Consider the following 27,103-nt stretch of genomic DNA (forward strand, 5'->3'; position numbering starts at 1 on the left):
CTACAGACTAGTCAAATGCAGAGTAAATCACTGACATTTGCTGCTGAATAAAAGGCTGAATTTTAAAGGTTAAAAACCACTATGAAAACTTATTATAATCACCAGCTTGGAAGATAATTAACCTTTTATATTTCAGTTTACAAATCACTTTTTTATGTTGTTTTTTTGTTTGGCAGTACCAGGGATTGAACCAAGGATCCTGTATGCTAGGCTGAACTACATCCCAGCCCTAATTAATTATTATCTTTTTTAAGGTAGAGGCTTCACTGTAGCCCAGGCTGACCTGGAATTCACTATGTAGTCTCAGGCTGGCCTTGAACTCACATTGATCCTTCTATCTTTGCCTCCTAAATGCTGGGATTAAAGGAATATACCACCACACCCAGTTCCTAATTTATCTTAATACCACCCCTGGAGATCAGGCAAGGAAATTACTACATCAGCATTACACAGTAACAGAGGCTCTTCAGACAGCAGTCATATTAAAGAGGTACAGCAGACTTGTTCATATCATAGTTGAACCTTTTACACAGGCTGCTGAGAGCAGAGAAAACAACAGTGGAAACATTCAAACCAAAGTTGCTGCTGCTTTTCTAGCTTAGAGAAACAGATTAGTGGCTAAGGGGATGGATGGAGCTTTAAAATGTGTTTTTGTGTGTGTGTGTTTTTTTTTGTTTTTTTTGACAGAGAAAGAGTGGGGAGAGAGAGAGAATGAGTGCACCAGGGCCTCCAGCAGTCACTGCAAACAAACTCTAGACACGTGCAGCCACTTGTGCATCTGGCTAACATGGGTCCTGGGGAATTGAACCTGGGTCCTTTGGCTTTGCAGGCAAATGCCTTAACCACTAAGCCATCCCTCCAGCCCTGGATGAAACTTTAGAGCAACACAGGCTTAGACTTACAATTCTGGCCTTTGCCACTTACATGACATTGAACAAGTTACTGAACCTCTCCAAACTTCATTTCTCACCAAAACATGGGGCTATACCTACCTCCATCTGAGAGTTGCTGTGAAGTCTCAGAAACACAAATTATTCTCCCAACATTTACAGCACCCATTCAGTGGCAGCTACTATTCGGAGATTGAATTCATAGCAAGTGTTGGATAAAGGTAAAGGTGACCTAGGATTAGGCAGCAGGGCCATGTGTGTTGCACGTGCTCAGTGTGTCCACAGAGATCCAGACCCTAAGCAGCACTTCAATACACCAGTCCCACCAGGAAGAAGCACTGTGAATCAAAAGTGATTGCTTTCCACAGAGGAGGCTCCTCTTTGTATTACCACACTAAGGTAAGGTCAGGATCAAGTTTTCTAACCAGTATGTACACGGAGCCAGGGATGGTGGCATATGCCTTTAATCCTAGCACTCCCAAGTCATTTGCTAAGTTATTAGACAGTATTTGTGTTTGTCAGGTGTGGTGGTATATGCTATTAATCCCAGCACTTGGGAGGCAGAGTTAAGGACTCCTCAAAAACAAAAACAAACTGGGTGTGGTGGCACACGCCTTTAATCCCAGCACCCAGGAGGCAATGGTAGGAGGATCGCTGAGAGTTTGAGGCCATCCTGAGAACACATAGTGAATTCCAGGTCAGCCTGGACCAGAGTGAGACCCTACCTCAAAAAAAAAAAAAAAAAAAAAAAAAATTTGTGTGAATCTCCTAGAGAACTTTTTTTTTTTTTTTTTTTTTTTTTTTTTTTGAGGTAGGGTTAGCCCAGGTTGATATGGAATCTAGGTAATATCAGGGTGTCCTCAAAATCACCATGATCCTCATCCTACCTTAGCCTCCCAGGTACCGGTATTAAAGGTGTGCATTGCCATGCCTGGCCCTTCACCTTTTTTTTTTAATTGAGAGAGAAAGGAATGGGTACCCCAGGGCCTCTAGTTACTGCAAACTCTAGACAGCATGTGCTACCATGTGCATATGGTTTACATGGGTCCTTAGGCTTTCCAGGGCAGTGCTTTAACTACTAAGCCATCTCTCAGCCCTTTTTTTTTTTGGTTGTTGTTGTTTTTCAAGGTAGGGTCTCAGGGCCAGGTTGACCTGGAATTCACTATGTAGTCTCAGGCTAGCCTCGAACTCATGGTGCTCCACCTACCTCTGCTTCCCAAGTGCTGAGATTAAAGGCGTGCACCATGACACCTGGCCAGCCCTCACATTTTTTTAGGCAGGGTCTCACTCCAGGCTGACCTGGAACTCACTCTGTAGCCCAGGCTGGTGTCAAACTCTTGGTGCTGGGATTAAAGGTGAGCACCACCTTGTCTGGCCAAAAGATCTATTAGTCATTAAAGCTGGGTGTGGTGACACTTGTCTATAATCCCAACACTCTTGGGAAGTGGAGGAGGATTAGAAGTTCATAGACAACCTCAGTTCCTTACAAGAGATCCTGTCTCCAAACCAGCCAAAAGGGGCTGGAGAGATGGCTCAGCAGTTAAAGGTGCTTACCTGCAAAGCCTGATGACTTAGGTTTGCAAAGCCAGATGTACAAAGTGGCACATGCATCTGAAGTTCGTGTGCATTGACAGAAAGCTCAGGTGTGCCCACTCATTGTCTAGCTCTTAAAATTTTTTTTTTTTTAATTAAAAGGGAAGCCAGGCATGGTGGTATACATCTTTAATCCTTATACTCAGGAGGCAGAGGTAGCAGGACTACCATGAGTTCAAGGCCACCCTGAGAATAGTGAATTCCAGGTCAGCCTAGGCTAGAGTGAGACCCTACCTCAAAAAAATAAAAATAAAAATAAAAAAGAGGCTAGGGAGATATCTTAGCAGTTAAGGTACCTAGCAATTCAACTTTGATTTTCCAGTGCCCAGGCAAAGGTAGATGCATAGGTAGTACATGCATCTGCAGTTCGTATCTCTTTCTGCTTGCAAATAAATAAAAATTTAAAAAGAAGTCAGTGCCAGATGTGGTGGCACACACCTTTAATCCCAGCTCTGGGGAGGCAGAGGTAGGAGGATTGCTATGAGTTTGAGGCCGCCCTGAGAATACATAGTGAATTCCAGGCCAGCCTGGAATAGATAGAGCAAGCTCCTACCTACCTTGAAAAACCAAAAAAAAAAAAAAAAAATTAATTAATTAATTTAAAAAAAAATGGTGTGGTAGTGCATACCGTTAATTCCAGCCTGGAGATACAGAGTTTAAGGTCAGTCTGAACAAGAGTAAGACCCCCACCACAAAAAGGGAAAAAAAAAAAAAATATATATATATATATATATATATCCTACACAAGACCATCATAATATAGGAGGAAAAGATTATAATATCGAAATAAGAGAGACTGAGAGGGGAAGGGGATATGATGGTGACTGGAGTTTCAAAGGGAGAGTGGGGGGAAGGAGGGAATTAGCATGGGTTATTGTCTACAATTATGGAAGTTATCAATAAAAAAATTAAATAAAAATCAACTCAAAACGATTCAAGGGTAATGGCACTTGCCTTTAATCCCAGCACTCAGGAGACGAGTTAAGAGGATCAGATCACTGTGAGTTCCATGTCAGCCTGGGCTAGACCCAACTGGGAAAACTAAACTAAATAAATAAAGGAGTGGCAGTGCTGGGTGTGGTGGCTCAGGCATTTAATCCCAACACTTGGGAAGCTGAGGTAGGCTGGGCTCAGAATGAGTTCCAGGTCAGACTAAGCTCCAATGAAAACCTGCTTCAAAAAACAAACAAAAGGGCTGGAGAAATGGCTTAGAGGTTCAGGCACATGCCTGCAAAGCCAAAGGACCCCAGTTCGACACCCCAGGACTGACGGAAATCAGATGCACAAGGTGGCACGTGCATCTGGAGTTCATTTGCAGTGGCTGGAGGCCCTGGCATGCCCATTCTCTCCCTCTCTCTCTACCTATTTATGTGTCTCTCTCTCAAATAAATAAATAAAATAATTTTTTTTAAAAAAAGCAAAAACCATTCAAAAAAGGGAAAGAAACATACTAGTTCCAGGACAGCCTTCCTGCAAGCCTAGGCTCACCAGTGCTCCAAACAATGCTCTAAACAATCCCAGGCCACGATACCCCAGAAAACAGACAGAGACCTCAGGGATAAAGGTCCTTTATTCAACAAAATTATCTCAGTAACAAAAGAACAGGTTAACAATTTCCCCAAAGGTCTGTTAGGGCATCCCCATGGTAGCAGGAAGCATGGTCAGCTGATAAACCAGCTGTGACCCAGGGCACCTAGTGTCCACTCAGAGGTCATAGTTAGGATTCTTCCGAAGGATAACAAAACCTTCCAGAATGGGAGTAACAGGAAGAAATTCCTCAGTGGCCAATTCTGCCCGTTCCCCATGGGCCAACAACACTGGAGTTGTGTGTGTCTGGAACCCTGTGATGGTCTTGGGCTTGCCAGCCTGGCCTACCACATCAACTGCCTGTGAGATGATAAAACTCATGAAATGAAGGGACTCCACATGGGAGAGAAGCAAGTCCACCCATTGGTGACCATACCAGTTTGGGGAAAAAGACTTATGTGTATCTTGAGCCCTCTGTTTCTAATTAACCCCTTACCTGGCCTACACGGACAGACACTGGCAATGGCCGCAGCTCCTCATCAAATGTGACCAGCATTCGGGGCTGCATGGCAGCCACCAGCCCATACAATACGTAGTGTGATTTACCTAAAATGACTGAGAGAAGCACACAGCACAAACAGTTAAGACATCCAAGCAGGCCTGACCTAAACTTTGGCAATGTACCCTAGCCCTGAATCTTTAAACCCAAGTTATCAGCCAATGCCATACTTTGCTCCTCATATGCCCTGCTACTAACCCAAGACGCCTGAACCTTCCTTTGCTCACAGCCCTCAGACTTGAAAATCACTTTTCATAATCACTTAAGAGCAGACTCAACATCTTTGAATTTCTTTGGACCAGATCACAACAGTATGGGAGATGAAGGGCTTATGCATATCACAAGTCCAAAGAACCTATAACAAAAGAGCTAAATTGGGGGTCTCGATCCTGAATTGTCAGGGAGGCCCTAGTAGGGGTAGATACAGAGTATATGTACAATATATTTTGGGCAGGAACTCACTATTGCGAACATCCAGGAAAGAAACAAGCACAGTAAGCAGCCCAGCCACAGCAACTTGACTCATAAGCTGCCGATCACTGTGGTAGGGGCAGAGGGTAAGTGTACCCTTGCCTAAATGTGTCAAGCCCTGGAAAAGGGGGGAAAAAAAGAGAGAGAGAGAGAGAGAGAGAGAGAAGTGGAGATGAGGAGTTATACCCCAAGGAGACCAGCCTTCCACCGAGAAACCTAACCCAGCCAAACAAAAACCCCACAACTTCCTCCTATCTCCCCCCAGACCAAGGCTCCACGTCCCTCTTCATCATTACAGGATTTCTATTACCATACCTACATAGAAGAGTTCTATTCTTTACCTGTGCCAAGCGCACCATGAAAAGATTGTTGGGGTCCTTGGCATGATATTGGGCTAACTGGCGCAGCATTGCAGCCAGACGAGCATTATTTGTACCTAGAAATGTTAAACATTACAGAGGTATGAAGAAAAGTACCAGCATTTTGATCTCACTAAGTAATAAAAGAATAGGAAGTTAAGAGCCTGAACTATAGGCTTCTTCCAATCTATTTAAATCTTTTTCTACCTAATACTCACCACTTCCCACCATGCCCATGGCAAAGATGGAGTTATAGGAAACTTCCGGATCAGCATCATGAGAGAATTTGCTTAGCGTATCTAGTATGTTGAGTCGTGGATTTGAGACAGAGATTAATGCCAGGGCTAAAGGTACAGCCCGCCGAAGAGTAGGCTCTCCATATCTCAGCTGGTGGTGAAAGAAAATAACAGAATGGGAAAAGCTGTAAAAACAAGTTAAATAATAGCAACAGGCTGGTGGATGACTTTTATTAAAATGGCACAGCAAGGACTGGAGAGATGGCTTAGCAGTTAAGGTGTTTGCCTGCAAAGCCAAAGAATCCTGGTTCAATTCTCCAGGGCCCATGTAAACCAGATGCACAAGAGGGCACATGTGTCTGGAGTTCATTTGCAGTGGCTGGAGGCCCTGGCACGCCCATTCTCTCCCTCTCTCTCTCTGCCTCTTTCTCTCAAATACATTTAAAAAAAAAAAAAAAAAGGCACAGCAAAAAGACTGTTTCTCCACCAAGAAACAAGAAAACCCCAAGCCATCAAAATTAGTATATTTAGGGTTAAGAAGCAGTTAAAGTCTCTTGCTTGCAAAGCCTGTCAGACCAAATTCTATTCCCCAGCCACCAACATAAAGCTGGGGAAATGGCTCAGCAGTTAAAGGTACTTGCTTGCAAAGCCAGCTGTTCCAGGTTGAATCCCCAGTACCTACATAGAGTCAGGTACACAATGTAAAACATGTATCTAGGTCTGTTTGCACCAGCAAGAGGCCCTGGCATGCCCATTCTCTCCTCTTTCTCTCTCTCAAATAAGTAAGAAGGGCTGGAGAGATGGTTCAGCAGTTAAAGCACTTGCCCACAAAGCCTAGCAACCCGGGATCAATTCCCCAGTACCCATGTAAAGCCATATGCACAAAGTGGTACATGCACCTGGAGTTTATTTGCAGTGGTTGAAGGCCCTGGCACACCCATTCTCTCTGTTTGTCTCATCTCTATCTCCCTCTCTGCTTACAAATAAATAAATATTAAAAAATAAATAAATAAATAAAAATTACTCTGTTCCAAGGCTGAGGTGTAGCCCAGTGTTAAAGTACTTACCAAGCATGCACAGACCCTGGGTTCAATCCCCAGGCACCACAAAGAAAAAAGAAAAGTATATTCCTGTCTTCCCTGTGCTATACTCACCAGGTGGCCAAAGGTTCGTAGTGCCATCTCTGCACCAATCTCCTCACCCATAGCAATAAGGGCAATCCCCAGAACAGCCACGCCCTGCAAGTCAAGAGGCAACAGACCCCACTAGGTTTCAGAAACAGAAACAGTCACCCTTGACTCAAGACCCAGCTAAGAAAAGCCATCCTTTAGGGAATCCTTACATCTCATGGAGGGAACCCAGGGTCCTGCTACTCTGATAAGCCCAGCCCCCTGCTTTCTCCTACACACTGGTTTTTCTCAGAGCCTCCCTTTCACAGTGCCCAGCTGCCACCATAACCTGATGTGCTCCCATGTCAGCTGGGGCTTCCTTCTTGTCCTTGTCCTTCTTTTCCTTTTTATCCTTGTCTTCCTCCTTTTCCTTGGAGTCGAAGTGTTCGCTGCAAATGTGGAGTAGTTGCTGTACCTTTAACACATTCCCTGAGCCTGCAGCAGGGCGGAACAAACAGAGACGAGAAGACATCAAAAGCGCTTATTTTGCACATAGAAGCCTAAAACATATACAGCAGTTCCAAATGAAAGGCAAAGAAGAAATAAAACTTGAGAAAAAATGACCAAGAAAGAAGTAAAGCACAGAGTAAGGGAAACACAGACCTGCATAGGCACACACATCCACAAGTGTGTTGGCAAAACTGCGGAACGGCTCTGACACAACCTCCAATGCAGCCAGAATTGCCTCAATGGCCTCACCCTTCCCTAAAGGACAAATACAAGGGGTTAAAGGATACCAACTTCTCTCCAGCTCAGTCTGACACACAAATCCTCACTGTTGTACCCAGTGACTGTCAGCCCTTTCACCAAACAGACATCCCCTCACCCAGGTGATTGAGACCCAGGCCAAGAGGAAGCCAACGGGCATAGGTGTCCTTGAGCTCAGTCTCTGACTTCTCCATGATAGTCTGAAGGATGGTAGAAGTGACATCTCCATTGCAGGATCCCACTGCGATCATTCCACAGGCCAGAGCTGTCACACCCACCACCTAGAAATGAGAAAATCAGTAGTGCACACACAGTAAGATAGTAAAATACTGATTCAAAACAGCCAATACTGAAGTCCTTCTTTCTAACAACACTGGGTGATACTTTGATAGCAGGCCAACCTGCAGCCACTCACCTAATACTTTATGCACACCAGCCACTGGAGTGACTGCTTCACCTGCTTTTAGTTTCTTTTGTTGTTGTTATTACTGGGTTGTTTTTTTTGTTGTTGTTGTTGTTGTTTGTTGTTTTTTCTTTTTGCTTGTTTGTTTTTCGAGGTAGGGTCTCACTCTAGCCCAGGCTGACCTGAAAGTCACTCTTAGTCCCAGGCTGGCCTCAAACTCAACAGCAATCCTCCTACCTTGGCCTCCCAAGTGCTGGGACTATAGACATGCCCCACCATGTCCAGCTCTTTTTTTTTTTTTTTTTAAATGAAAACTGTATAAAACTGCGTCTTAGCTGAGTACGGCAGCACACTCCTTTAATCTCAGCACTTGAGAGGCAGAGGTAGGAGAACAGCTGTCAGTTCTACTCTGGAACTATAGAGTGAATTCTAGGTTAGCCTGGACTAGAGTGAGCCCCTACCTTGAAAAACAAAAAACAAACAAACAAACAAAAAAAAAAAACCCCACAAAACTGCATCTTCTTTATTTGCCCATGCATTAAAAGGCTTGGACCTCAAAGGTGGTATTACTGGGAGGTGGAAGAAACTAAGAGGTGGGGCCCAGGAGGAGACCTTTAGGTCACTGGGGGAGTTCCCTTGAAAAGAATAGTGGGATCCTGGCCCTTTCTCCTTTGCTTCCATGTGTTCTCACCATGACCTGCCACCTGATCATGAACTACAACCTCCAAAAGGTAAACCAAAACATTTTGTATTTATATGTTGGTTATCACAAGTGTTCTGTTGGAATGACAGAAAGTTGGCCAACATAATCATCAACTCTAAACTCCATTGGTTTCTTATTGTTCTCTGGGAACTGAGAGACCAAACTCAGCACTAAACTCTTCAGTCTCAATATCAAGCCTCAGCTGGGCTTGAAATTACTTCCCTTGCCTTCATCCCTCTTTTTTTTTCCCTTACAGTGTCTTTCTCTATTGCACCAAGGCTGGCCTAGAACTCACAGTATACTCCTGCTTCAACCTCCCAAGTATGCTTACACACACACACACACACACACACACACACACACACACCCCTCTCTCACTATATGAGAGTACCTTCTACCTACTAAAAATGATCGACAGCTTCTACTCACCTCCATGCTGGACTTGGAATCTCCCATCACAGGCAGCAACAGTGTTAGAACATCTTCACGATTTGAGCCAGCATAGGCCAAGCCTAGCCTGAAAAAGTCAGGGAGAGGCAGTCTTCAACATATACCCAAGGGTGGATACGAAAGGAACAGGAACAGGGCTGACTGGTCATCATTCACCAAAAGCATGTGCCATCAATGACATTCAACAATGGCACAGGGCAGCCCTTAGCAATATAAACTTCTTTAAAAAAAAAAAAAAAACTTTTATTTATTTACATATTTATTTATTTAAGAGAGAATGGGCAAGCCAGGGCCTCCAGCCACTGTAGATGAACTCCAGATGCATGTGCTCCCTTGTGCATCTGGCTTATGTGGGTCCTGGAAAATCAAACTAGGGTCCTTTGGCTTTGCATACAAATGCTTTAACTGCTAAGCCATCTCTCCAGCTAAGTTCCTTTCTTTAGAGCTTACAAGATAAGCACCAACAGAAAGGCAAGATTTTTGATTTTTTTTTTGGCTTTTCCAAGGTAGGGTTTCACTCTAGCCCAGGCTGACCTGGAATTACTATATAGTCTCCGAGTAGCCTTGAACTCACAGTGATCCTCCTATGTCTTTCTTCTGAGTGCACCAACAGCCACCAAACCCAGCCTCGTTTTTTTAAAATAAATAAGGAAGGAGAAACAAGAAGCCTTACCCAAAGATGGAGCCAAGTCTCATGGTATTGCTGTTATGGAGAACATAGTCTGAAAGCAGTGCCAGGGCAGGGTCACACTCATTCCGGACCCCAGAGTTCACAATACCACAGGCAAGGAGAGCTCCTGACTGCAAAGAACAAGCAGACTCTGTACTCAGGCTACTCTATCTTCTTCACTACAAAGGATGCAGCATGGGACTTACTTGTAGCACCTGCCTTACCTGTAGTGAAAAACTGGACATGCTTCATCAGTAACAAGAAGGTACTACTGAGCACTAGAGAACATGGGAAGGGGAAGTCCCCAAAAAGCAAGTTTTGCCCAGACCAACCTTGATGTAGTCCTCAGAGGAATATAGGTACTTGTCAATCTGAGTGAGGCCACCATCCACATCCCACAATAGGATCATGCCAAGGGATGCAGCTGCACTTAACATTCCTATGACAAGGAAGAATCTATCAGCCTTAAAAGGGCCTATCCTGAGGAAGCTTACAAAGAGCTTCCCCAAGAACTGAGCTGTGGATCACTCAACTCTAGGAGGATTTAAAAAAAAAAAAAAAAATTATACCATGGTCCTTGTTCTTATAGAGCCATTTATTTCCATCATCAGTCAGCAGTTTGTCCTGGCCAAAGGCTGCATTCACAAAACCATTCACAAAAGAGGAAGCCAGATTCATGCGGGCAGAGTCCACCTGAGAGCCACTGCCACCAAACCCTGCAATAAGAACAATGTAAAATCCCAGGAAAAAAGTGTGTGGGCATTCTAAGTTCTTTAGCACAAGCAGCTTGGCCAAGCCATCACTCCCAATACCAGAGGAGCAATTAATTACCCTCCAATCCCCACAGATAATTACTCACTGTTATTCTCTAGGTGGGTTTTGTAGATGTCATCAGGCACCTTGGGTTCCATGATATCCAGCTGAAGAGAAGAAAGAGGGTCATAATTGCTGCCTCAGTATTCCCCTAGCTGTCCCTTCTGCTATCCCACTGAATAGCAATTCTAACCAAGGAGAGTCTAGTGGGAGGTATTGGTCAGGGAGATCAAATGGCAGATAGAATTACAACCAAAAAACTTTGAGAGAAAGCACAAAGAATCTCACCTCCCGAGCTAAGGCCAGGAAGTTGCTGTTGAGTTGTACATTGGACATGATCTCAGTCAGGTCTTCATACTCCTCTACATCTTCACTCAGTTCTAAGAATACACCGTGCCGGCCTAGCATGAATGCCATCTGTTTCTGCACCACTCTGTGGGAGAAATCCATCCTGCTTACCCTCATCCACTAAGGGCACAGGAAAACCTCTCATGCCCTAAGCAGAAACTGTCTCAACCAGGAGAGGGAGGGGATATGATGAAGAATGGAGTTTCAAAAGGGAAAGTGGGGGGAAGGAAGGCATTACCATGGGGTATTTTTTTATAATCAGGAAGTTGTTAATAAAAAAAAATTGAGAAAAAAAAATTAAAAAGAAACTGTCTCAGCTCCTCACACAAATCCCCACGTATGAGCTTATCTCTTCCTTTGCCAACATCTTCCCTACATACACATCTTTGCAGGAGGTGAAGATGTCTTCCACCAGTTCCATGTCATTGAGCATCAATGCCAATCTCAGAGCTTCAGGAAAGCGGCTAAATTTTCGGAACACACCCAAGGCACAGCGCAGTAAGGCAGAGTTCTCAGGTTCTGGCACATAATTCACACAACTACAAAAGCAAAGACAATGAGGAATTTAGAAAGTTCTGTTCATTTATTTAATTCATTTAGCCAAAACACATATTGAAGGCTGGAGAGATGACTCAGCAGTTAAGGTGCTTGTTTGCAAAGCAAAAGGACCCAGGTTCTATCCCCAGTACCCACAAAAGCTAGATGTACAAGGTGGTACATATGTCTGGAGTTCGTTTGCAGTGGCTAGAGGCCCTAGTGTGCCCATTCTCTATCTCTGCCTCTTTCTCTCTAATAAACAAAATAAAATATTTTTAAAAATAGATATTGAGCCAGGCATGATAGTGAATGCCTTTAATCCCAGCACCCGAGAGGCAGAGGTAAGAGTACTGCCTTGAGTTTGAGGCCTCCTGAGACCGCGTAGTGAATTCCAGGTCAGCCTGAGCTAGAGTGAAACCCCACCTCGAAAAACCAAATACATATTGAGGGCTGGAGAGATGGCTTAGCGGTTAAGGCACTTGCCTACAAAGCCAAAGGACCCAGATTCAATTCCCCAGGACCCATGTAAGCCAGATGCATAAGGTGGCACATGCATCTGGAGTTTGTTTGCAGTGGCTGGAGGCCCTGGTGTGCCCATTTTTTCTCTCTCTCTATCTCACTTCTTGCCTCTCAAATAAATTAACTAATTTAAAAAAATGCATATTGAATGTCTACTATATTCCAGGTAGTACGCTAAGTTCTAGGACAAGTAATCCTATACACAAAGTCTGTTCTCAAGAAATTCATGGATATCTATCTTTCCACTGCTGTTTCTAACAACCAGAAGCCTCACAAGTCACCTGGATCTTGTACAGAAATTTAACTTATTGGGGATAAACACTTGCAACTTTTGGCAGAAAATAACTTTGGATTCTTCCCAAGGTCGTTTGTACTCAGCATAGGTCAGTGGTCCGCCCCTGAGCCCACAGCAGACGAGCCTCGCGTGAAGCCAGAAGCACAAGTGCCTTCCGAGGGCCGCTCACCCGGCCGTCCTCCCCGCTTGAGCGTGGCCGTCGCCACAGCACTAGGGACTGGGGAGGGGGCAGGAAAGTTTTTCCTTTTTTACATCTTCACGGGTTCTGCTGAGGGCAGCTGACAGACCCAGGTCCGGACCTTAACATACTGAGATGTTCTGATCCGCACAACTGCTTGTTCAGTGCCGGCCAGCTAGCTGTGGGAAGTGGACAAGTCATGGTTCCCTGCACCTTAGAGAAGTGAGCCAAGACATAGCCCCTTCCCAAGGAGCCACAACGGTCTTCTCCTTCCTCACAGAGCTAATAATGGCTTCTTTTTAAGTCCTTTCTATCTGTCTGTTGAATACAACAGTGTGCTTTCAGTGCACATTTTTTAGCAATAGTTGTAAACTAATAGCAAAATAATAATACACCCAGGTCTCATGTGTCTTCAGGAAGGGGCCTGTGCACTATAGGGGCAGGGTCACCAGCCCTGTGTGCCGAGCCCTTCCTGTCATAGATCTGACCCCAGCATGGTTATGCTTCTTTTTCTCCTCCAGTCAAAAACCAGTAATTACAGTTTCCAGGTCTGCAATGCCAAAAGGGTCAAAATCTGTATTTCACAGTTGTATAGAATAAAGGCTTTTAGTTATAATAAAAAAAAAAAAGAAAGAAATTCATGGATATCAATATGAACGAGAGCCTTAGGTGACCGTTGAGGCAGATGATCTGGGGGAATGGAGGCACAAATTAAGAGCAATGTCGATGAAAGCTGGCCACCCACCCATGTCTACCACATCCACTCACCTGGTGAGATAGAGGCAGACCTTTGCATAAGCATTCTCATCAATGTCCTTCTCCAGCATACCCACCTGCTCAATTTCCATGAGCAGGTCACAGGCCTCATGCTCTGCATTGTGAGCCATATTGTAGGGGATAATCTCCTTCACCAAAGTGAGCAGTGGCTCCCGCTGGGCTTTCTCTGCGTCATCCAGTTCCTGCCATTCCTTAGCCACTTCTCCTGCCAGATGCCTTTGGAAAGACACATACATGCCATCAAGGGAGCAAAATTTTAGGGGAAGCAGTTCTCTATAAGCCAAGGAATTCAGCATCTGGTGAATACAATACAGTGATACTCTCAAACAGATAGTGGTCCTACAAGACCAAACAGAATCATGCCTCCAAATCCCTCCAGATTTCTAAGAAGAAAGCATCTTACCTGACATACTCATGACCCCATGATGCCAATTCCTCTTGGGAGCCTACTAGCCGATACTTGAGGCACTCCCGCTCTCCGCTCATGGTCATGGCCAAAACAGAAATGATGTCAGCAGCAAAACGCTACAAGGAAACCAGTCTTTTGAGGTCAAGCCCAACAGCCCAAGGGAAGGAGTATACACAACAGAGTCAAGATCACTGACTCCAAAATTCATTATGTTGGGGCTGGAAAGATGGCTTACTGGTTAAGGTGTTTGCCTGCAAAGCCAATGGATCCCAGTTCGACTCTCCAGGACCCACGTAAGCAAGATGCACTAGGGGGCGCAAACATCTGGAGTTTGTTTGCAGTGGCTGGTGCGCCTGTTCTCTCCCTCCCTCTCAATCTCTCTCTCAAATAAATAAATAAAATATATTTTAAAATATATTTAAAAAAGAAAAACCTCTTTCAGGTGGCAGAAAGAATGTAAGAGTCAAAGGACCGGCAGGACTCCATACAACATGATCCCTCCAGACATCAAAAGTAACAGAGACTGGGCTGGAGAGATGGCTTAGCGGTTAAGCGCTTGCCTGTGAAGCCTAAGGACCCCGGTTCGAGGCTCGGTTCCCCAGGTCCCACGTTAGCCAGATGCACAAGGGGGCGCACGCGTCTGGAGTTCGTTTGCAGAGGCTGGAAGCCCTGGCACGCCCATTCTCTCTCTCTCTCCCTCTATCTGTCTTTCTCTCTGTGTCTGTCGCTCTCAAATAAATAAATAAATAAATAATTTAAAAAAAAAAAAAAAAAAAAAAAGTAACAGAGACTGATTGAGATGGGGAGGCGGTATAATGGAGAATGGAGTTTCAAAGGGGTAAGTGGGGGAAGGGAGGGTATTACCATGGGGTATTTTTTATAACCATAGAAGTTGTTAATAAAAAACATCCCTTTCTATTTCAAATAAATAAAACAAATAAATTAATTTTTGAAAAGTCATTATGTTGGTTTCTATTCTAAAAATTTCCATGTAATCTAAGGTAAGTCTCAGAAAAACCTTTAGGGTGGTGTTGCTATTGTTGTGTTGGCTATTAAGCCAACACAGGTGAAGAGTGATAACCTAGGGGTAAATGATAAGATGGAGGCTCTCAATTTTAAGAGATAGGGTCTCATTACATTACCCAGGTTGGCCTCAAATTCCTGGACTTGAAGCTGGGGGTGGAGGTGCATGCCTTTAATCTCAGCACGTATAGAAAGGTTGCCATGAGTTCGAGGCCACCCTAAGACTACATAGTGAATTCCAGGTCAGCCTGAGCTAGAGTGAGACCCTACCTCAGAAAAAAATAAAAATAAAATAAATAAATAAATCCTGGACTTGAGAGATCCTCCTGGCTAGAGCTGTAGTTTAGTTGGCAGAGTGCTTGCCTAGCAGGCTGGAAGACCTGTGTTCAATCACCAGAACTGCAAACAGGGTGTGGTGGCTCATGCCTATAATCCCAGCACTCAGGAGGTGTAGGCAGGACTGTAAATTCAAGGTCATCCTCAGCTACATATGGAGTTCCAAGCTACATGACACCTATTTCAAAAAAAAACGAAGATTCTGCTTGCTTCAACCTCTTGAGTATATGAGACTAGAGGTAGAGATACACCACCATGCCCAGCATAAATCTTATCATAATAAACTATTAGAAGGCTTTAATCAAGCCAGGCTACCATGCTAGTACTTGGAAGGCTAAGGCAGAAGAAGGGCCACAAGGTCATGTCTAGACTGGAGTACATGAGTTTGAGGCCAGCCTGGGCTACAGGGTGTAACTATCTCCAAAAAATAAAAAATGGTGGGGCTGGAGATGGCTCAGTGGTTAAAGATGCTTGCTTACAAAGCCTTCCAACCCAGTTTCAATTCCTCAATACCCATATAAAGGCAGATACAGAATGCTGCAAATGCATCTGGAGTTTGATTAGAGTGGCATAAGGCCCTAGGGTGCCCATTCTCTCCTTCTCAAAAATATTTTTGTTGTGCTTTGTTTTGATTTTTCAAAGTAAGGTCTGACTCTAGTCCAGGTTGACCTCGAATTCACTATGTAATCTCAGACTGGCCTTGAACTCACAGTGATCTTCCTGCCTCTGCCTCCCAAGTGCTGGAATCAAAGGTGTGTGCCACCACACCCAGTTCTTTAAAAATATTTTTAAATTTTATTTTTTACATATTTATTGAGAGAATGAGCACATTAGGGCCTCCAGCTACTGCAAACAAATTCCAGACACATGAGTCATCATGTGCATCTGGCTTACGTGGGTTCTGGGGAGTCGAACCTGGGTCCTTAGGGTTTGCAAGCAAGTGCCTTAACTGCTAAGCCATCACTCTCCAAAATAAATAAATAAAAATATATTTTAAAACATTAATTCAGGCAAGGTGGTGCACGCCTTTAACTCAGGAGGCAGAGGTAGGAGGATCACTGTGAATTCAAGGCCAGCCTGAGACTATATAGTGAATTCCAGTGACCTGAACTAGAGTGAGATTACCTTGAAACAACCCCCCCCAAAAAAAAAAGTTAGAAATATATCATGATGTGTGCTCCAGGTCAGTCTGGACTAGAGTGAGATCCTATCTCAAAAGGGAAGTATCTGGGAAGGTGGCCCAGCAGCTAGGGGTGTTTGCTTGCTTGCACAGCCTGGCAACACAGGTTCAATTACCCAGCCACCCACATAAAGCTGGACAGGCATGCATTTGCAGTAGCAAGTGATCTCAGAGTGAGTAAGCACTCACACATACAAATAAACTATTTTATTTTTTTGTTTTTGTTTTTTGAGGTAGGGTCTCACTCTAGCCCAGGCTGATCTGGAATTCTCTATGAAGCATGTGTGGTGTCCTTGAAATCACGGAGTACTGAGCTTAAAAAGCATGCACCACCACACTCTGCTCTAAATAGTTTTGTTTTTAAAGAAAAGAAAGAGCCCATGATAAGGAAATTCCAAGGTCCAATATAAGTAACATAAGCATATTAAGACTTGACTCTCAGCTCTTTGGGGGGGATATTCTATGACAAACTTGTCCTGAAAGGGAATTCCTGACCTAGACCTCCACCAGATTCTGAAGTAGTGTTACCTTGTTCTCCCCAGGGGCCATGTTTTCATAGATTTCCTTCAGCTTGCTGTAGTGTGGACGCAGAAATTTGAGAGGCTTGGGTACTGAAGTCATGGAAGTTGTAGAAGAACGAATCTGTCTTCGCAATTCCTCCAGGGCTGGTCGGTACAGGGATGTGTCCTTCTCCTGCTCAGAACATGTTAGGGCTCAGACAAAAAGGAGTCATTCTTCCAAATTAAAACACAGATACTTAGGCAACACTTCACCCAGGGACATCAGTCTCTCCTTTCATCAGAGAGTCCCCAGCTGCCTGCAAAATGCCTAGCACAAAAACAACCCTGGGCTAGAGAGATGGCTTAGCAGTTAAGGCACTTGCTTGAGAAGCCTAAGGATGCAGGTTCAATTCCCCAGTACCCATGTAAGCAAGATGCACAAGGTGGCACATGTGTCTGGAGTTCGTCTGCAGTGGCTAGAGGCCCTGGAGGACCCATTCTCTCTCTGCCACTTTCTCTCTCCCACACTCTCAAATAAACAATAAGTAATTTTTAAACATTAAAAAACAACAACAAATAGCCCTGCTCAAATACCTTTTGTAAATCTCTCCCACATTATCTTACCATAACACTGACCTAAAACAGCCCATCTCACATGGTAGTTGCTGTCTCAAAATGGAATAAAGCAAAGTGGAAAATCTCCTCATACCCGCCTGCTCATGTGAATGATGAGACTCACCCCCAGCCGTTCCACCAGCATCTCCAGTTCATCTTGAAGTTGTTTGTCCTCCTCAGACTGCAAAGATGGGGTAGAAGCTCAACAAGAGAAGGACTCCCAATCACATCCTCCTCCCATTCCCGCTGGGGCAGATGGAATGCTCGCTTGCCTGCCCGGGAGGGGCAGACGTACAAGAAAAGGGAATGGGAAGCCCTGTTGGAAAGGAACCCTAAATTCTGGGCAGCACCTCCGCTTGAAAACCGTTCTAGAAAATGAAGATGTCAGTGACCGGCCAGAAGCCAACTCAGGAGGTGGTTGTGAGAGTTGGTGGGGTCCGCCAAGATGACAGCTCAGAATGGAGAATGGAGACAGAGAAACGGTGCCGGGAGACCCGGGGTCGCTTCATCCGCGGTCTCCCGGGTGCGGTGGGCCGTTGGGAGTCGGGCCCTAGGCCTTGGGGACCACAGTGACTCAGCCCAGAGCCTCCGCCACCGGCTCGGGGCACCACGCCTCCTCACCAGCTCCTGCTCTTTGTCCTTGTCCCCAGCATCCCGCCGCTCCTTGCCAGTCGACTTGTCCTCCGCGCCGCCCGGAGCGGTCGCCGGGGGCTGTTGGGTCTGCACGGGAGCTTTGTCTCGTCCACCTTCCTCCATCTCCGACACTGCCGGCCTGCTGCGCGCGCACCTGCCCGCACGGCCCCTTTTCCCAGCCGGCCCCGCGCGCCGTGCGCCGCGCCGTGCCGCGCTCCTCCTCCTTCAGACCCCGCCCGCAACCGGAAACCCCAGGCCGAGTCTGCGCGCCAGGCGCCTCCGCCGGACGAACTACAATTCCCAGCTTCCCTTGCCGGCCTCGACGTGCCGTGTGGGGCTGGGAGTCTTGCTGGGGCTGCCGAAGCGTGAGGCTGCAAGGCGGAAGAGCGATGCGCCCAGCTTTCCTCGCACCCGGGGCAGTGGAGCTCGCGGGGACCACCCGTTTGGTTGAATGGTGCGACCAACAGACGAGGTTCTTGAATTCTGAATCGTTTGGTTATGATCTCTGTGACACCGCTGTGGAATAGTAACCTCAAAACTATAGCTGGGGGTGGTGGCCCAAGGCTTTAATCCCAGCCCTCGGGAGGCTGAGGAAGGAAGATCGCTGTGAGCTCGAGGTCAGCCTGAGACTAATTCCAGGTCAGCCTGGGCTACAGCAAGACCCTACCTTGAAAACACAAAACCAACAGAAAAAGAAAAAACACTGTAAAGTTCTGGGGTTGGAGAGCTGGCTCAGAGTAAGGTGCTTGCTCACAAAGACCTCGATTTTCAATTCCCCAGTACCCACATAATGCCATATGCATAAAGTGGCGTATACACCTGTCCACACACACACTCTCTCTCTTTAAATAGGATCTGGGTTTTGGGGTTTTTTTCGGTTTTTCAAGGTAGAGTCTCACTGTGGCTCAGGCTGACCTGGAATTCACTATGTAGTCTCAGGGTGGCCTTGAACTCACAGTGATCCTCCTACCTCTGCCTGTTGGGTGCTGGCATTAAAGGTGTGCACCAGTATTTTTTTCTAATCATATATATCTTGTTTTTCAATTAAAAAAATTATTTGGAGGAGGGAGGGTATTACCATGGGATTTTTTTTATAATCATGGAAAATGGTAATAAAAATTGAGAAAAAAAATATTTGAGAGGGAAAGAGACAGAAAGAGGGACTGGGTGTGCCAGGGTTGAGGCCATGGTAAACAAACTCCAGACGCTTGCACCCCCTTGTGCAGCTGGCTTAGGTAGGTCCCAGGTTATCAAGCCTGGATCCTTTGGTTTCATAGAGTTTGATTCTCCAGTACCCAAGTAAGCCAGATATGCAAGGTGGCGCATGCATTTTGGAGTTCCATTGCTGTGGCTAAAGGCCCTGGTGCACCCATTCTCTTTTTCTCTATTTGCCTTTCTCTTTCTCAAAAAAAAAAATAAATAAAAAAAAAAGAATACTTTCAAAGTTGGGCCGAAAGTGGAGAAAAATATTTGTTTGAAATGCTCTGAGCTCATAATTGTAACAGCTGGCCATTTGCATGGATAGCGCAGGAGTCAGCTCAATGAGAAGGTGTGTGTGGATTTGGATGGAGGTTTTATCCATGCAGCCTGGTTATTGCTAGGTTGGCTTTCTCTGCCTAGTTTCAGATGCAGGGAGAGAGCTCGTTGAAAAATCAAGAACATTTTCTATAAGGCAATCCAGAAACACAGGCAGTCAGAAGAAAAAATTGATGACATCCTCCAAACTTCATTAGACTCCATATATAAGGATGGGAGTCTTCTGACAGATGACAAAAGAGTGGGAATGCTCACTGAGCTGCTCCTGAAGGAGCAGCACACGTCCTCAACCACCAGTGCCTGGATGGGCTTCTTTTTGTCCCAAGACAAAACACTTCAGGGCTGGAGAGATAACTCAGCATTTAAGGCACTTGCCAACAATGCCTAAGGACCTGAGTTCTATTCTTCAGTACCCACATAAAGCCAGATGCACAAAGTAGTACATGCATTTGGAGTTCATTTTCGGTGAGGCCCTGGCATGCCAATTCTCTCTATCTGCATTTCTCTCAATGTCTCTCTCTCTTTTTTTTTTTTTTTTTTTTTTTTGGCCCTGCGTGGTGGTGCATGCCTTTAATACCAGCACTCGGGAGGCAGAGGTAGGAGGATCGCCGTGAGTTTGAGGCCACCCTGAGACTACATAGTGAATTCCAGGTCAGCCTGGGCTAGAGTGAGACCCTACATTGAAAAAAACAAAAAAAGAAAAAAATTTAAAAATCAGATAAATAATTAAAAAAAAACAAAACAAAACACTAAGGAAAGAGTTACTTAGAACCTTAACCCTAAAAAAGATTTTCAAAGACCATGAGAAAGTTCAAGGGCTTAAAAAAGAAAGTTTGGGAACTCAAAATTTCATTTTTTAGTTGTAAACCCCAAGATTTTCTCCAATAAATATTTATTTTGTAACTTAAAAGCAGCTATTAGTACATTTCTGAGATGTAAGCAGGAGACCAAAACATTTTTGGAAAGAGAATAAATATATTTAAAAGAGACTGGTTTATTTTCAGTGTGCTAATGAATAGACTAGTTATTCTATGAATGGATGTAAGAAACAAATATTTAGGTGTTCCAGTTAGATTCATTTTGCTGGCAGAAATCACCCGACTAAGAGCAGCTCGTGGGGAAAAAGGGTTTATTTTGGGTTACAGGCTCAAGGGGGAGCTCCATGATGGCAGGGGAAAACCGATGGCATGAGCAGAGAGTAGATATCATTTAGCCAACATTAGGTGGACGATAGCAGCAGGAGAGTGTGCCAAACACTGGTAAAGGGAAACTGGTTAAGGCACTCATAAGCCCACTCCCAACAATAAGCTGCTTCCAGGAGGCTTTAATTTTCAATTGCCATCAATTGGGAACCTAGCATTCAGAACGCCTAAGTTTGTGGGGGACACCTGAATCAAGCCACCACATTCCGCCCCTGGCCCTCATAAACTGATAACCATATGTGACATAAAATACAATGAATTCAGTTCAACTTTAAAACTCCTCATAGTTTTTTTCAATCCTAATGATATTCAAACATTCCCATAGGCTGAGATCTTTTCTCTTTTTTTGGTGGTGGGTGGGGAGGGTTCTGAGATAGGGTCTCACTGTAGCTCAGGCTGACCTGGAATTCACTATGTAGTCTCAGGGTTAGGCCAAGATCACTGAGCCATAATAGCAAAAACAAAACAAAAATCCTATAATGGCACAAAATAAACATTCACACTGCAAAAGATGGCAGGCATTGGACATAGCAAATACTCAACCAATACAAGATTTAAACAGGGCAGATATCAAACTCTGTAGCTCAAAATCCAACAACTCTAGCCAGTGACAAATCTCCAAGTCCAATAATTCTAACCAGCAACAAATCTCTGCAGTCCCAATTCCACCCCTCCAGCTAGGCTACTCACAGTCCTGGAAAACTTAATCAGGGCCCACAGCTCTCCTTAGCAGCTGTCTCGTAGCCCTGGCATCTCCACTGGGTCTCCACTGCAACCCATTGTTCATCCTCCCAGCTCCAGTGAGTCTCCATGCAGGCAATCATGCTTCACACTGACCATGGCCATTTTCAAAACACAAGACCATGTTGCAAATTCAATGACCCTCTCTCTTTTCTGCATTTCTTATACTTCATAATACCAGGTAGGGTGCCAGTTTGTTAATCCAGTGGGGAATCCAAACAGACTTTGAAGAACAGGACACTTCTTGAGCACTCAAACCCCTTCAAAAGACTGCATTCTTTCTGTTGTTCCAATGCAGGTCAGCTGACCCAATCTCAAGGGTTGTAATCTCCCATACAATTGCAGCTGAAGGGGCAGCAGTTTCAGCCTAAAGATTTCTTTCTGTGCCATATCCCTCTGCTCACATCAGTCTGTTTCTACATAAAGCAACCCTGCACAAGTTTTCAGGACATGGGCATAACAGCAAGCCTCTCACACAAACTGCTTCTAGCCCAGTCCAGGCACAGCTCTTTCTCACCCTCACAAGCCAAACCTCACAGTCCATAGTTCTTACTGCATTCAGATCTTTCAACTCTGACCAGAATAGTCCATCAAGCTGTACTTACAGCACTACAAGATGTCTCTTAGGCCAAGGTTTCAAATTTGTCTACATCCTCTTGCAAAGCAGTTCCAAAAGGCCAATGCTACACAGTAAGATTTCTAGCAGCAACAATCCCATTCCTCTGGCACAAACTTCACTGTTGCAGTCAGGTTTGTATTACTGGCAGAAAACACCCAACCAACAGCAACTTGTGAGAAAAAGCGGGGGTGTATTTTGGGTTACAGGCTCAAGGGGAAGCTCCATAATAGCATGGGAAAACGATGGCATGAGCAGAGGATGGACATTACCTCCAGGACAACATCAGATGGACAACAGCAGCATGAGTGTGCCAAACACTGGCATGGGGAAACTGGCTATAATACCCATAAGCCCACCCCCAACAATGCACCACCTCCATGAGGCTTTAATTTCCAATTGCCATCAGCTGGGAACCTAGCATTCAGAACACCTAAGTTTATAGGTGACACCTGAATAAGGCCACCACATTAAGAGATGTGGTGGTTTGATTCAGGTGTCCCCCATAAACTTAGGTGTTCTGAATGCTAGGTTCCCAGCTGATGGATATTTGGGAATTAATGCCTCCTGGAGGGAGTGTATTGTTGGGGGCGGGCTTATGGTCTTTATAGCCAATTTCCCCATGCCAGTGTTTGGCACACCCTCCTGTTGCTGTGGTCCATCTTATGTTGGCCAGGGGGTGATGTCCACCTTCTGCTCATGCCATCGATTTCCCCTGCCATCGTGAAGCTTCCCCTCGAGCCTGTAAGCCAAAATAAAACTCTTTTTCCCAGAAGCTGTTCTTGGTTAGGTGATTTCTACCAGCAATGCGAACCGGACTGCAACAGTAAAGTGGTACCAAGGAGTGGGGTTGCTGCTAGACACCTGACTATGTGGCTTCGGCCTTTTGGAGCTAATTTTCAAGAGGAATGTGGAAGGAGTTGAAACCTCAGCCTAAGAGATGCTTTGCAGTGCTGTAAGTACAGCTTGATGGTCTATCCTGGTCAGAGCTGAAAGACCTGAAGGCAGTAAGAACTATGGACTGTGAGGTTTGGCTTATGACGGTGAGAGCTTTGCCTGGACTGGGCTAGCAGTTTGTATGAAAAGCTTGCTGTAATGCCTGTGTCCTGAGAAGTTGTGCAGGGTTGCTTTGCGTAAAAATGAACTGGTGTGAGCAGAGGAATATGGCACAGAAAGGAAAATCTTTGGGTGAACTGCTGCCCGTTCAGCTGCAACTAAGAGATTACAACCTTTGAGACTGGGCTAGCTGACCTGCGCTGGGGCAACAAGAAGAATGTAGATTCTTTAGAAGGAGCCTGAGTGCTCAAGGAGTCCTGTTCTTCAAAGTCTGCTTTAATCCCCCCTGGATTAACAAATTGGCACCCTACCTGGTATTGTGGAGTATAAGAAATGCTGGAAAGAGGGTCATTGAGTTTGCAACACGGTCTTGTGTTTTGGAAATGGCCATGGGCAGTGTGAAGCAGGTTTGCTGGTTGCCTGCATAGAGACCCCATGGGGCCATGAAAATGAACCGTGGCTTGCAGTGGAGACCCAGTGGAGATGCCGGGACCATGAGATGGCTGCCGAGGAGCTGCCGGCCCCGGTGAAGTTTCCCAGGACTGTGAGTAGCCTAGCTGGAGGGGCGGAATTGAAATGCCAGAGACTTGTTGCTGGTTAGAATGATCGGACTTGAAGATTTGTCACTGATTTGAGTTGCTGGACTTGAAGCTACAGAGTTTGATGTTTGCCCTGGTTGTTTTAAATCTTGTATTGGTTAAATGTTTCTTTGCTATGCCCAATGCCATCTATTACAGTGTGAATATTCTGTGCCATTCTGGGTTTTTTGAGGTTATATTTTGGTATTATGGCTCAGTTAAAAGATCTTGAACTATGGGGATATATGAACATCATTGAGATTGATTAAAACTATGGGGACTTTTAAAAAGTCAGACTGAAAGCATTGTATTTTACATCATGTATGGATATCAGTTTATGGGGGCCAGGGGCGGAATGTGGTGGTTTGATTCAGGTGTCCCCCATAAACTTAGGTGTTCTGAATGCTAGGTTCCCAGCTGATGGATATTTGGGAATTAATGCCTCCTGGAGGGAGTGTATTGTTGGGGGCGGGCTTATGGTCTTTATAGCCAATTTCCCCATGCCAGTGTTTGGCACACCCTCCTGTTGCTGTGGTCCATCTTATGTTGGCCAGGGGTTGATGTCCACCTTCTGCTCATGCCATCGATTTCCCCTGCCATCGTGAAGCTTCCCCTCGAGCCTGTAAGCCAAAATAAAACTCTTTTTCCCAGAAGCTGTTCTTGGTTAGGTGATTTCTACCAGCAATGCGAACCGGACTGCAACAAGAGATTAAGAGTGGAATTATTTTTTTCTCAATTTTTATTAACATCTTCCATGATTATTAAAAAAAAATCCCGTGGTAATACCCTCACTCCCCCCACTTTCCCCTTTAAAATTCCATTTTCCTTCATATCCCCTCCCCATCTCAATCAGTCTCTCTTTTATTTTGATATCATGATCTTTTCTTCCTCTTATGATGGTCTGGTGTAGGTAGTGTCAGGCACTGTGAGGTCATGGATATCCGGGCCATTTTATGTCTGGAGGGAGCACTTTGTAAGGAGTCCTACTCTTCCTTTGGCTCTTACATTCTTTCCACCACCTCTTCTACATTAGACCCTGAGCCTTAGAAGTTGTGATCAAGATATTACTCAGTACTCCAGTCACTTCTTTCCAGCACCATGATACCTTCTTGAGTCATCCCAAGGACACTACCATCTGAAAAGAGAAGATTCTCTACCAAAAGTGAGAGTAACATTAATATAAGGGCATGAGTATTAAGAGAAGTGCTTACTGGGCAGTTTGATAAGCATAGAATATACACTTATCCAGACATCAGCAGAAACGTTACACCCCTAGGGCTCATGACTACCCCTGTTTTAAGTTTTCAGTATCAAGGATGTATTCCCTCCCATGGAGCGAGCCTCCAGTCCAATTAGAGGGCAGTTGGTTTCCACCATAACAGATGTGCCACTATTGAATTTGGCCTGGCTGGCCAAATATAAAGCTTGCAGTGTCCACTGTTGAGTATCTTCACTGGTGATTTCTCTTTCTCCCAATGAACTGCATGCAGAATGGCTTCTTCTAGCTTTCTGTCAGCTGGTCTACATGGAGGAGGTTATCAACTTAGTTCCAGCAGGATTTCTCAGTGGCCTTGCAGCCCAAGTATGTGGAGTCTTCAGCAATAGGGTCTTACCATCTACTCCTGGTGAGAAACCAAGAGCCTCAGCAATGGCCTATAATGTTTTGGGGGCATCAGGGACCTCCCTGGCCAACAACTCACTGGAAGGTATCCCATCACTGGCACTGGAATTTTTCTAGCAACAACCTGAGTGTTCCATTGTCCAAAAAAGTAGGATTCCATATGATTTATTTATATCCTCTTAGATTTTGATTTGCCTTCCCTCCACCTTTCCTTTACTCAATCTCTTCCCCTGACCTCACTTTGGGCCTTTTCACCCCCATTAATCTATTCTTCTACTTACATATATCCAATTTATGTATAAAAGAAATTGTAGGCATTAAAAGTATTTTATTGGTTAAAAAAAGAAGAAAGAAAAGAGTTTCTTAGAAAACCATCTGAGGAGAGTAATTGCCTCCTTTAATTTATGAGCAGCTTAAGGATCTAAATTTACTTGATCACTGCATAAAAGAAAAGATTTAGACCTCCTATAATGACCATGATGAGAGGCCCAAACTCCTCACACTGTAGCTGGGTATACCATTCCTCCAGGACATCAGGTGTATGTTTCTCCCATTGTCAATCAAAGTCTTGAGGATTCATGGGTGGAATGTATGGACTTTAATCCTGACTGCTGCTTACATAATAATACAGCATCAGAGCCAGGCGTGGTAGCGCACACCTTTAATCCCAGCACTCAGGAGGCAGAGGTAGGAGGATCATAGTGAGGTCAGCCTGGACTAGAGTAAAACCCTACCTCAAAAAACCAAAATAATAATAATAATACACCATCAGGGAGAAGTTTGGAGCTGGGCACAGTTGTCATTTTGGGAAAATTTTTACTTATGTTCAATTTAAGACAGTTTGATCCACTATGCTCCATTTATATGAATTTGATCTCATCAGTGGATATTTTCCCACTGTGCATTAGACAGCTGATTCACACTTATGAAAACCCAATAATCCGTTACAAGTGAAGATCAAAATGAAAAAAAGCTACGAGGAGCTAAAGTGCAATTCATCACTATAAGCATTGGAAAGAGGACTATAAGCATTGGAAGAAAACGAAGTTTCATTGTGGCCTGTTTATTGAATGTAATTTGTATTTCGAAGTAGGGTCTCCCTCTAGCCCCAACTGACCTGGAATTCATTATGTTGCCTCAAACTGGCCTCAAGCTCGTAGCAATCCTCCTAACTGTACCTCCCGTGTGCTGGGATTAAAGGCATGCACCACCATGCCCAGTGAGTGTAATTTAATTTAATTTTATTTATTGTTTTTGTTTTTCGAACTATGGTCTCACTCTAGCCCAGGCTGACCTGGACTTCACTACATAGTCTCAGGGTGGCCTTGAACTCATGGCGATCCTCCTACCTCTGCCTCCTGAGTGCTGGGATTAAAGGTGTGCGCCACCACAACCGGCTTGCGAGTGTAATTTTAAAAGCAAATTTGAGCTTCATATTTTATTAACTGAATGATTATCAAATCTAATGGCATTTGAAACCATTTATTATAGTTTTAAGTTGGGCATGGTGGCCCACACAGTAAATTCCAGGTCAGCCTGAGCCAGAGCAAGACCCTACCTCGAAAAACCACACACAAAAAATAGTTTTGATACCATGTGTACTTCATAGAAACCAAGTTTGTGAGTAAAACTATCACAGAGAGAGGTTATCTGTGTTATTGGCAGATTTTACATAATGTCCAGGTGTTAATCTCAAAACATTTTATGTATTGGTTTATTTGAGAGAGCAAGAAAGAGAAAGGGCAGAAAGAGAGAGGGGGGGGGGAGGGAGGGAGGGGGAATATGAGCTCATGAGGGCCTCCATCTACTGCAAACAAACTCCAGATGTATGCACCACAATGTGCACTTGGCT

At 44.7% G+C, this 27,103-nt stretch overlaps 1 protein-coding gene and 1 pseudogene across 1 annotated transcript; one reads left to right on the plus strand and one right to left on the minus strand.

The window, feature by feature from the left end:
• Nucleotides 1–4,035: 4,035 nt before the first annotated feature.
• Nucleotides 4,036–18,067, minus strand: Psmd2 (proteasome 26S subunit ubiquitin receptor, non-ATPase 2). Its single transcript, XM_004654323.3, has 21 exons — nt 17,890–18,067; nt 17,393–17,449; nt 16,682–16,846; nt 13,609–13,730; nt 13,197–13,421; nt 11,280–11,438; nt 10,840–10,984; nt 10,598–10,658; nt 10,308–10,454; nt 10,071–10,177; nt 9,742–9,869; nt 9,048–9,135; nt 7,631–7,793; nt 7,408–7,509; nt 7,094–7,239; nt 6,790–6,873; nt 5,618–5,786; nt 5,382–5,476; nt 5,032–5,158; nt 4,507–4,625; nt 4,036–4,370 (listed from the first exon to the last, which is right to left on the minus strand). Exons 1-21 carry the CDS (start codon nt 18,022–18,024, stop codon nt 4,188–4,190), a joined length of 2,727 nt encoding a protein of 908 aa, XP_004654380.1. The 5' UTR covers nt 18,025–18,067; the 3' UTR covers nt 4,036–4,187.
• A 1,262-nt stretch (nt 18,068–19,329) lies between these two features.
• On the plus strand, nt 19,330–26,217 carry LOC101604924 (annotated as a pseudogene).
• Nucleotides 26,218–27,103: the final 886 nt, after the last annotated feature.

This window comes from Jaculus jaculus, chromosome 5, assembly GCF_020740685.1.
Source record: "Jaculus jaculus isolate mJacJac1 chromosome 5, mJacJac1.mat.Y.cur, whole genome shotgun sequence".
Taxonomy (NCBI): domain Eukaryota; kingdom Metazoa; phylum Chordata; class Mammalia; order Rodentia; family Dipodidae; genus Jaculus; species Jaculus jaculus.

Excerpts from the sequence above, each read along its gene's own strand:
- Psmd2 (XM_004654323.3), bottom strand. The coding sequence starts at position 18,024 with ATGGAGGAAGGTGGACGAGACAAAGCTCCCGTGCAGACCCAACAGCCC. Across the intron at positions 17,450-17,889 it reads AGGACAAAGAGCAGGAGCTG|TCTGAGGAGGACAAACAACT; the intron begins GTGAGGAGGCGT and ends CCATCTTTGCAG. Across the intron at positions 6,874-7,093 it reads CTGACATGGGAGCACATCAG|GGCGTGGCTGTTCTGGGGAT; the intron begins GTTATGGTGGCA and ends CTTGACTTGCAG.